The 12,127-nt window shown below is 42.0% G+C and overlaps 1 protein-coding gene across 7 annotated transcripts in view; it reads left to right on the top strand.

Moving 5' to 3' along the window:
- Positions 1 to 12,127, top strand: part of dlc1 (DLC1 Rho GTPase activating protein) — a 585,847-nt gene that overhangs the window by 538,348 nt on the left and 35,372 nt on the right. Inside the window, exon 1 of one of the 7 annotated variants that reach the window (XM_078548330.1) lies at positions 772 to 1,138. The exons of 5 other annotated variants lie outside the window; for them this stretch is intronic. In XM_078548330.1, the coding sequence (XP_078404456.1) occupies positions 1,126 to 1,138 (13 nt within the window). In that variant the 5' untranslated portion in view covers positions 772 to 1,125. Of the gene's footprint in view, positions 1 to 771; positions 1,139 to 12,127 lie in introns of those variants that run through there. One more of the 7 variants, XM_078548321.1, reaches the window with a different exon arrangement.

The raw sequence follows: 12,127 nt of genomic DNA, 5'->3' as shown, positions 1-12,127 counted from the left end.
ATGATTATATTTTTCACACAAAGCATAATCCTGAGGTTGCTGGACTAAAATTTCCATCCACACCCAATGTTCTTAACTCCTTATAAAAGAAATATCTAACACAAGTAGATCACCTGTGGTGTTGTTTATAGTACTGGGATCATGAGGGCAGCACATTATGTTTACCATTGTCCAACTGCTGCCTAGAGACCACCATCAGTTAACTGTTACTGTGGCACAATAAATGTACTGAAATTTGGCATGCATTTAATGGTTGCTGTGTTTGCCCATCTAACAGCAGAGACTGCGGGCGGAATCTTTTTGCCACTTTTGACACGTTCTGGTATCTTGTGCAATAACCTTTTATGTGGCATCTTATCGAATGCCTTCTGGGAATAATGGAATCAATCATCAAGTAAAGTAAGCATCAAAGCAAATTTCTTAAGGGCAATGAGAGATGGGCAACACAGTGACACTCACATCCTATGAAAGAATAAGAATATTTTAAAAATCATTTTGTGCTCTTACCTGAGAATAAAAGTACTTTGCTGAACTCGGAAAGAAAGAACTACAGTTCTCAGAGCCCAAATACAGCAGATGTGGAATGTGGGCATTTAACATGGAAGATTATAATATTTGCCGTTGTTTGTATCAAAACATTAATACAGCAAGTGACTAAACTGAGTGGTGCTGGCTGTGGCTTGGAAGGCCGTGCAGTGGCTGGATGTGTGTGTGTGGGAGGTGGCTGCAGCGCAAGGAAGGAGTGGCCATTCTGCTGGGTTTCAGTACTGCGCTCACTGCGGATCAGAGGCAATGTGAGCGCTTCGGAGCTACTGTGCAGAAAGCGAGATTTACACGGAGCTTTATTTAAGCAGTGCTGGAACGGGACTGAACCCCAGCATTCTTCGGCACACCCACAGTGTCGTCTGGGACTTGAGAATATGGATTTGCATCAACTCGTGATAACTGGGAATGTTTAACCAACTCTGAAAAACCAAGAACATTGAAAGGTTCAAGTTTTCAAGGACATCCCCCCCCCACCCCAATTTGGGCAACCTGTTTTTTTTGATCGGTTATTGAAGAAGCCAACAAGCTAGTGAGCTTGTCCTCGGCCAGAGCTGTACATTGATGTGAAAGCTGGAAACGATGATTTTAACACGTAAGCCCGTAATATTTTCCATTGGGGCTTTCCCCCTACATTAATGAAATGTAGATTGTGAATTGACAGATAACTTGCAGTGAGCTAATTCTTTATTATTGGCTTGGATTGTGCGACAGATGTTCTTTACTGTACCGTTTAGAAAATGCGATTGGGGTCATTGCGAAGGGGAAACATAGTCAGAACCCGACGTCTCAATCTCAATTTTCTGTAGATTTCTAGATGCTCCGAGCTGCAGCGTTACATATCATACCCAGATATCACTTCAAACGCATTCCTGGTTACAGCATATACTTAGCATCCCAATGCAATGGAGAAACTAGACAGACAAGATTTTTAATGTTTCCTATTTGAGACATTGAGATTTTTCCCCCTCTCTCTTGCTTGGTTTGCTCATGGGGTTGGTGGGCTTGAATGTGAGCATACAGCTGTGTTTGGGGTGTCGGTGAATCCTCAGCAGTGGAAAGATGTCAGATAAGGGGTTGAGCTGCACGTATCCCTCGTCCTAGTGAGCCCAGCTCTCCCATTCGCCTCCGGGCCACAGATACGGTTTCTGGTCCATCCGTGTCTGGCTTGTCTCATCTGGGTTGGCATTCACTCTGGGGAAACTAAGGATTTAATCTTTAGTTTTAGGCTTTATTGACGTGATAAAAAGGCATCTGTAGATTTAACATGCGAACTAAATACCTGCAGGAATCTTAATTATTCTGCACTTGCAAAATAAGAGAGTGGAGTTTTCTTTTGCATTTTTATAAATTGAAGAACCTGGGATTTGAATGGTGCGATAGTTTCAGAGCCTCTAATTGGTTGCTTTGAACCCGCACGGTGAAGGATAAAAGCTGCTATTTCGGTTGGAGTTGCCAATGAGAGCAAGATGTTGCACAGGGGTTGTGGGGGAGGGCGGGCGGGCGGGCGGGTATGAGAGCGGGCGGAGCTAGGACCTAGCGGAATCTGCTTGTTGGCCAGCAGCGCTGAGGTCACTGGCGGCCCCTTTGATCCCGGGGCGTCCGGCCCCCGGCACTCCCCCGACCGCCCCCTGCCGCCAGCTGCCTCATCACTGGCAGAGGGAGAAAGATTCAAAACAAACAAACAGGCTGTTTCCAGCGTTATCTCGCCAGGCTCCAGCTTTCCTGCCCACCCCCATTGACTCAGGTAGCAGTGGGTGCTCAGAATCTGGAGCACAACCTGGAGGCTGTCAATCTTCCAGTTTGGGGATTTGGATCAATATCTGAGAGCAAACTTTTATTCGCCTTTCCGAAGAATACATGTCTTCATCCAAAGTGCAAATTTGACCTTTCTCGACAGCCACTCAACATCCTGACTTGGAAATATATTGCTGTCCCTTCACTGTCGCTGGGTCAAAACCCTGGAGCTCCCTCCCTAACAGCACTGTGGATGTATCTACACCACATGGACTGCAGCAGTTCAAGAAAGCAGCTCACCACCACCTTCTCAAGGGCAGCTGGGATGGGCAAATAAACCTCCACTAACAAAACCATTGACAACAATAATTGTAAATAACTGGGAGGAAAAAAGTGAGTTGCTAGGCAGAAGTGTATATAAAACGTTTTCATGGCTCACTAAATCTGATTGGTAATAGTAGTTTTGATTTTGTTGGATCTCAATAATGACTTGTTAAAATTGCCAATTGTGAATTGGTTCAGAGGGATATTAATAGGTTAGTTGAAAACGTCATCTATAGTAGGACCTGCATTGTCAACATCACTATTAGAGGCAATGCTGCTGGAATTTGCATAGAGCAAAGCCGCATGAGACTTCATCTCATTGCACAGCTTGTTTTGGAATTTGTATTTTATCTTTTTGTCAAAAACGATGTACAATGTTTATTTTGTTATTTATAGTGTACTTGTCTCAATCACTGTGCTTCGGGTATTTCTGTATTATATGTGTAAGACCAAAATTTGGGCACTTTTGATTATCTGCCAATTTCTATTGCCTTGCTATAATGGCAGATAATGGAGATACCACTATATTGGCTATGTCTATAGAATACAAAATATGTAATTATGTGTTCATACGGTATAGACAGTTTTGAAACTCTCAGTATAAATGCACAGAATAATGGTGACATTATGTATCAGCTGATGGGGCAGTCCTAAAATAGTCAATGGACATGCCTTCAGTCAGAGTGAATGGATGCATTGGCTCTTTTTTATTTAGTGGCTGTACAGTAAAAAATAGCGTAAAGAGACCAGGCGAGTAGATTAGTTAGAAGCTGGTGTGTATAAATCTGTCACCATTGGCCTGTATGTGTTCAGTGGGTCCATCTGGCCTGCGGGTATCAGTATTCCATAGTGCAGATAATTAGCAATAGCTACTGCCATTATTTCTCTTAAGTTTGTGTTTTCAGTGTCTTCTTTCAGTATATAACAGATGGCTGTGGCCTCCTGTAGTCTCCTGACCTGCCTTCACGATAGAAAGAATTTTGAGACAGATTAAAGTCCTGCACATGCGCAAGATAGCTCAGCAGATGTGGTTCAATGTCAGGCCTGATCACTTGTGTTTGTTCAGGATGCATCTGCTGGATTCTGCTGGCAATAGAGGGCTTTTTTTTCTACAGGATGGTCCAGCATTGTAAACAGGAGTCTCATGCTTTATTTTGCCTCTTAGCAACAGGAAGAGAGCACAGGAAAGAAGGTAGAGCAAAGATCCTGAATGGCTCCAGACAATATTAAACTCGCCATGCAACAAGTCAGACTCATCAAGTCTATAAATAACATGGAGCAAAATAAGTACTATAACAATTGATTCACTCATTGTTTTTCTCTTGTGTAAATACATGTAATTAGTCTCACATTGGACTTAGACGGTTTACTGGACAGTAGCAGGAACTTGTATTTAGTGGGTTAAACCTTAGTCTTCCAGGAGTACGTACACACACAAGCTAACTCATGTTGTGCTGCTGATGACATACAGATGACAGTTGTCACATTTGAGAACTGACATTATAATGAATGCTAGACAATTATATTACCACATTATCGAAAGTTGCTAGTCGTCACTAACAATAACATTCTTTAGAATATGGTTGCCAGTGGCATTGATCTTCTGCATGTGAACAAAAATATAAAGCATAACAGTAGTATAGTATTAAGCTAAAAATGTAAATAAATACACTTCTGTTCCTAATTATCTTCTATTTTGTTTGCTTGTCATCTCAAATTGCTTAAAAACAGCTTTATTTTGGCATTTAAACTATGTACCTCAGCTTACTTTATGCTCAATTTTATTTTCCTCTTGCCTCTTTTTATTGTTTTAAAATGTTTAGTTATTCAAAATAACTTTAAAAAGAAAATCAGTAATTGAAAGAGGAATTTGAAGTGAGTGACAATTTTGTGTCAAAGTTATCGGATTCTTGACTTGTTACACTGCAAACCAATTATTTACCCTAAACCAGTTCTGTATCCTAATTGTTGAGTACACTTTGTCAAATTAAAGATCAAAATTGGCATGTACTTATTATGTTTGCCTACAAGTTAATCTTTTCACATGTAATAATGCAAGGGATGCAGTTTCTTTAAAGGATTCATAAATTGCATTAGCACAGTTTTTCTAAATGCCTGACACTCTGTTGTTGCAGAGTTGACAGGATAGTGTTAAATGTTGGAAATGTTACTCTTTTCCCATAGACACAAGTAGTTTAACTTGAGGATGTTGTGGTTTAAACAATAGCAGACATTCTTGGCAAACCGCATCCCAGCCTGAAACGTCTGTAAATTTGGAATGACCTGATGCCTTTTGTCTGGCACTGTACAATGATTCGTTGGAACTGCCTATTGTTAAGTGCAGTATTTATGGTAAAACAATTATGATTACATGAATTAAAGTCAGCTCTGCATCAGTGATGTATCACACTCTGCCAATAAATATCTAGATAGTCATCATATGCATGGAGACTACTTACCTAAACATCTATTTAGGTAAAAGCATATATATATATTCGAAATATAATAAGGAAATCACACATTAATGCATTGTATAGTGAATCTGCAAGAAGACACTATCATGTGCTCCACAATTTTAAAAATTCTTCAACGCACAAATGGTGCCCAAAGGAATCAAAATGTTTCCAGTGTGCTTCCTAGTTTCAGAAACTAAAATAGAACAACAGTAGACAAGGTCAGAATGAATTTAACATAGGATGGCGCAGGCTTTGAGTCACATAACTCACTAACATTCAAAATGAATGTTTCCCCTGGATTCATCTGTTTGTGTCAACTTCAAAGCTTCTGATCTTTAAAGAATGTTGTTCCCTAACAAAACCATTCACAACATTGAAAAACGATGAAAATCAAAATAATGCAATTAGGCTGACTTTCAATTGCTAGCAATTTATGAAAATAACATAGTAGTTTCAGTTTTAGGAATGCTTCTACTGCCCATAATAATGATCTTATATTCAAGGTGTGCCTGTACTTGCTTAATATATGGGTTAATGGATAAAATTGGATGACGTTTTAAAAATAATGTAATTGTATACAAATGGGATTTTCTTCATAGTACATGATCTTATAAGTGGAGTTTACTAAACTAAAGTACTTTCACAGCACATATAGTCAAATGGGCCAGTACCCTTCCCTTTGAAACCAGGATCCCACTGGGTATTTAAAGTTGAGGTAGCTGTTAGTGAATTTAAGAGGTATAGATTGCAATGAATTAATTTAACTTTTGTGCATCATGATTTTTCAGAAGTGCAATATGGATTTGCTGAGGACTTGCTCTATTGTACTTCATTATCTTTGTGTCTGTCATTGAAGCATATACTTATGGATATTATAAAAATGTACAACATACTATAACATATCCTACAGAGTGTTTATGCTTTGTGTTGCTAAATGGTGGATATAGTGCTGATTCCTGGCTTGTTGGAGGTTTTTTGGATTACAATGTACTTTTTGGTCAACTATCACTGAAAGACAGAGAGACCCATTGTCATATGTAAAAGTCTCCAAATCAAACTGCTTACAAATCCACATAGGTGGAGTTTCTGTTTAGCATATAGATTGTACAGTGTTCCCCCCCGCCCTCCACCAATAAGAACAAACCACCCAACCCCCTTTACATGGATCCAGGAGACCTAAGACAAAGATTGGTAGAGTCAAAAGCTCAGGGACCTCCTAGTGTACACATGGATACTGCTGGAGTTTAACAAACTAAAATAATGCAGCCTATCCGCACAGAGTTCTATTCTTCTTATTGCTTATCCAACCAGCATGACTCCGTCAGTTAAAGGCATTGGTTTACAGGGTTATGTGGAGCAGAATAAGAATGTCCAGCCTCCCATGATGGGTTTACGTCTCCAAGTCCGATCAGTGAGGCAGATTAGGTTCTGGGAGTGACTCATGAGTGGCATAACTGTGCTGACTATGATCACAAGAGCAACCCCTTGTCCCACGACCACTATCATGTAGAAGGACAAGGGCAGCAGACACATGGGAACATCACCACCTGGAAGTTCCCCTCCAAGCCACACATCACCCTGACTTGGAAATATATCGCCGTTCCTTCAATGTCGCTGGGTCAAAATCCTGGAACTCCCTTCCTAACAGCACTATGGGTGTACCTACATCACATAGACTGCAGCAGTTCAAGAAGGCGGCTCACCATCACCTTCTCAAGGGCAATTAGGGATGGGCAATAAACGTTGGGCTAGCCAGCGACATCCACATTCCGTGAATAAATAAAAACTATTTCGGTAACATAGGAAATGGCCCCAAGGTGCTTCACGGAGGTGTAAACAAAAGTCGGGACCATGAGTTCGATAAGGAGATATTAAGAAGGATGCCCTAAAGCTTGGTGAATATAATGGATTTTAAGGATTGCCTTAAATGACGACAAGGCGATAGAGAGATGGAAGGGTTCGAGGAAAAAGCCTTCTATGTCAAAAGATTTTTTTGAAGTATTGATTTTCTTCCACATTCTGCAAACTTAGTGACCCTGAGGCAATTATACAAGCGTTTACAAATGTGTCAACATTTGGCAAACATTTCACTGTTGTGCGAGTGTAGTCCAATGATACTTGTGAAATAATTAACAGCAATCCAGTTCATGAAAAAAGCCTCTTGACAATTCTCTTCTATTAACTTTTTCACCGAAAAAGAACTTATCCAGAATTTTGGTAATTTTCTGATTCTTTGGCATATTAACCTGATCCTTCAGTTTGAAATATTAACTAGGAAAGCACCCTCATGCCTGGGCAAATGGAAGAGTTTACAGTACCTCCATGGAACTACATTTACAAGGAAATAATTTACCTTTATATAGTGTCTTTCATGACCTCAGGATGTCCCAAAGTGCTTTGCAGCCAATGTAATATTTTCTGGTCACTAGTAAGTAACACAGCAGCCAATTTGTGAACAGCAAGATCCCACTATCAGCAGTGAGATAAATCATAGATAATCTGTTTTTGTAGTATTGGTTTCTGACTCATAAGTGAACATGCTACTCTTGAGCCAAGTCTGAAACTGATACTTTCTAAAGTAGCTTTTTATTTTTAAAAAAATTTCTGTGTAACTTCATGAAAAACTTAGGCTTTTATAAAAAAAGAGACTGGTTGTTATTTTGGCATGACGCAGTGAAGCTTCTATTTTTGGGGCATTGGTCAGGATTCCCCTTTACACCCTATTTCTCTCCTTTTCTGAAGGCACTGATGCTTGTCGAGGTATTTTTCATGGGCAGCCTTCCGCACTCATGCAGTGACCATTCCTCACATCCTCACATTATAAACCTAGTTAGTTAATGTTGGCATGCTATTTTGGAGAACATCACAACTGAGCCTTGTCTTTACGCAAGCATTTTCCAGCAGAAGTCACTAGATAGGAATTGGAGCAAGAACCTTGGTAGATTTCTCCCTACAGCAGTGCACTGAGGCCAAAAGTCACACCCCAAGGACTTCACAGACCAATTAACTAAGTACCAATCAGAAATCAACTTTTATTACCTTCTGGGCTGTTTATGACCTATCATTTTTGGAGGAGTCACCAACAAATAAAGTTGAGGTTATTATGAGATTCAATGTGTGGAAACATTGTGAATAAAAAAAAGATTCCAGAAAGTTAAATATGAGTCAGTGACAGGCATTTTGACATTCATCTGCAGTGCACAAGTCCCGCTCAAATCAGTGCAAAGAACTGTGGTCAAACTGAATACATTGCAGGCCATTATGACACGTGCATAAGTATCCACTTTGTGTTCTATTCTTTGGATGGGAAAATGTCTTGCATTGTTCACTTAGTGGAACTCCAGAATTATCTACTGTAGTTTAAATCATGTAGAATCCAGATGATAATGTCTTCTGATGTTAAACAGCACTGATTCTGTTGACTTTCAACAGCTGCCCTAGTTACTGTCACCTCAGTAGTACTCTGCATTCTGATAAGCAGATATTCCCTGTTGTTCTGAATAGACAGGGAGATCCTGTAAGGGCAGTGGACAGCGGCTTGGTTTTAAACCATTTGTTTGGCATATTGTTATTATGCAGTTTGGTACTTAATGAAGCCATTGCAACTGAGAAGTCTTCTGACTTGTGGCCAAATAAAGGCAAGCCTTGTCAATTGTGACATTTGCACATTCGGGTGCTGCTAGAAATTTTCAGCAAAACTTTAGTCCTATCTTTGTTACCTGTGGCACATGAGTAAGGAGTAGGCGATTCACTTCTGAAAATGTACGACCCAAAGGAAAAAGTGAAACCTGCTTTCACGGACATAAGCAGTATCAGTTTTGAAGAGGGTGGGGAACAAAAGTTCACTGAAAAGTCTTTTTTCTTCATGTGCGCTTGCTGGAATCTTGTTTAGTTCCTTCATAAAAAGGTTTTACCTATTGACTGCTTTAAAAAATTCCATCAGTCACATAGTAGAACAGAAATTCAGAGCCTTTGTGGGGCAAATCAAGACAACTTATGCAGGACAGTGTCAGAAGGTTAGAACCCACGGCCTGGCCACGCGTGGGGAATTCTTTGGAAATCTTGGACAGGGCAGAGTCTCCACCTGCCCTAAACTGCATCAAGCAGCATCAATGGGGTTGAGTCAGGACTCCCAATGTTAGGGGTTCCCACATTTCTAACCCTCGGAGACCTGTTGTAGGATCAGCAATGCTGGCTACTAAATTGTGGAAGTGGTGAGGGCATGGGGGAGGCAGTGACAGTTCAGGCCGGGATTGTTGTGAAGTAGAGGCAAAGTTTTTGCAGATATTTTGAACCCATTAAAGGGGAACAAGGAGGTCCCCATTTGCTCTTTCCAAGGGAAGTCTCAGCAACTGCCATTCCCAGCCTGGTTAAGGAACCTCCTCCACAGAGGTTACCAAAAGGCTCAATGCCTGCTTAATTCGTGAGATTGCTCGCTCACATATTTTCAGGCTATTATACTTAGCTGAAAATGAGCCAATTATTTCATATATGAAAGCTTAATTTACCCTACCTCCACCTCCAGTTAGCTTTGGATGGAAGGCATTCAATCTGTTCTGGTCTACATGCAGTCTCTAAATCACCAATTGAGATGTGTGAATTACAGAATTAGTTTGTCACTAAGAAGATAATGAGCTTTAACTGTGGTGAGCTGTGACTAGAGGATGTTCAATTGTCAGCACTTTTTTTAAGAAGACCTTTAACCGTGGGTCAAATAAAACTTAAACCTTGCTATGAAAAGAATGGTTGGGCCATTCACTATATGTTGTTCTTAAATATTGCATATTTTTTCGGATTGCTCCATGATTGGCTAGAACCATGCACATTTGGGATATTTGCCCTATACTTACCCTGGTTTTCACACGGATTCACTTAGAGATTTTCATAGTGGGTATAAAATCAGTGAAACTCGAAGTAAATCACTCCAGAACCCACGCCAATGTTCAACTCTGCCACCTCCCCCGACCCCCCCCACAACTGGACAGTATTCAACTCCACCACTCCCCCCAATATGACCCCAGTCAGTGCTCACCTCCAACCCCCAACTACCCCCCTGACTGACCACCCAAACCCTGCAATCCCCCTGCACCCCCTACCCCAACTGACCACCTGACCTGCCCCACCCCTGTCTCACCATCCTACCCGCCAACTGAACACCACCAATTGATCAAGTGACCGCCTGATCCGCCCCACTCCGCAATTGACCATTGACACCCCTGACCGCTGGACCCCCTCCCCGCAGCCACCCCACCCCTGACCCGCCAGCAGCGGCCTTCTGGTGCTGCTGGGACTACAAATCTGCCAGCCAATCAGAAGAGCCAGCAGCTCTTGAGGGCAGGTCTCCCTGCTCCTGAAGTTTGGAAGTTCTACTCTCAAGGGATTAAGGCCACCTTCAGCATAATATCATTGTGGGGCAGCTGAATTTAAAGTTAGCAAGGTACCCCGACAACTTTTAGCTCAGGGGGTTCCCCCCTGCCCTAAATCCACCCGATCTACCGCTGGCAACTTGCTCTAATGACCATGCATCAAATGTAAGTTTGACCAGTGAGAGGTGGTGACCACTTGGGAAATTACAGCCAAACTCAAATCTCTTCCCACCAGATATCCACATACACAATTCTGCTCAATAATAGGGCCAGGATTTTCAGCTCGGTGTGCGGGCGCGCGCCCGACATGCCCAAGCGTGAAATAGCACGTGATGACATCGGGCGAGAGTCCAATATCTCAGTCAGCGGGCGTGCGCGAGAGTCGGCAACGCACCCGCTGACAATTTAGAGGCCTATTAAGGCCATTAATCAATTAAGTAACCCGTATTTTTCCCTGCCCATCCCAACATTATGGTTGGTAGGTGGGCGAATCGGCCAGGCAACCTTTCAATTTTTGAGGAAACCTCATCCACGGGCCGGATGAGGTTTCCGTAATTAAATAAAAAAATATAAAAATGTCAGCATTTTTATAATCTCCATGTAAAGGTGTATGAGTCCACTGTGCGGATATTTTTTCCAGAATTTTAAAGTCTTTAATTTTCTTTTTAAAATTCTTCAGCTCCCTGAGGCAGCTCTGTGCCTTCAGGGAGCTTTCGATGCACGCTCCCCCGCACAGGCTTTAGCGCTCGCCCTCTTCTCACCCCCACCCTGGCAGCGCTGGCCATCCAGCGTGAAATCGCAAGTAGGGCCCAATCGCGGGCTATGGACCGTTTCACGGCTGACCCCAGGCCTGCCCACCCACCCGACAAAGGGAAAATCCTACCCTAGAACTTGGTACAACCCATGGCGTGTGCTGAGTTAGCTGATCTCAGCTGTGGACACAAGTGGCTTGCATGCCCCTGGGCTTAAAGGAAAATTCGGCTCCCGATCTATCTTATTAGCACTATCTAGTTTAGTGACTCTTGCAATTGGCCTCAGTACCCCTGGGCTTGGGAGGGGTGAAATCAGCCAGGATTCCAGATTTTGATCACTATCTAGTGAGTCCTGTCAGAAAGTGCACATGGTTACATGTCAGTTGAGGACATGTGCCCATATCCGCTTTCTGACAGGACCCACAAGATAGTACTGGTTCAGTTCTGTTTCCTTGGTCCCCATGATCAAAAAACCTGCTGGCACTCATAAGCTGAATTGATACTTGAGCAAGGTACCTGAGAGCTGCTAGTGCTCATAAAGTACCCCAGCATGAGAAACCATCTTCAGGTGAGGAGATGCAATACCAGATCAGGTGGGAGAAAATAAAATTTAGAATCTAGTATGAGGACGGGAAACTACATTACTGGAGTTTAAACTCCAGCAAAATAGCATTTGCCAACTTGGCAAGCTGTCACGGATTCGTTTGGAACTGAATGCCTGAAAACTTCCCAATGAGGTATAGTATCCATTTAAGCAAAGCAGTGAATGGTTCTTCAGATTTGGCAGTATCAATAAGGCAGAAGATGAATGCCAGAAATGTTGCAGTTGGTCAACTGATTGACAAGTAGCATTATCTCCAAAGCAAAGCTTTGAAGAATGCAGCGGCTGTGAAGCAGGAGATATGGTTGAAGTAGGTGGCAAAATTCTCCACTTGCTTGTGCCTAATGA

This window comes from Cetorhinus maximus, chromosome 1, assembly GCF_964194155.1.
Source record: "Cetorhinus maximus chromosome 1, sCetMax3.hap1.1, whole genome shotgun sequence".
NCBI lineage: Eukaryota > Metazoa > Chordata > Chondrichthyes > Lamniformes > Cetorhinidae > Cetorhinus > Cetorhinus maximus.
This window is presented reverse-complemented; position numbering and strand designations above follow the sequence as displayed.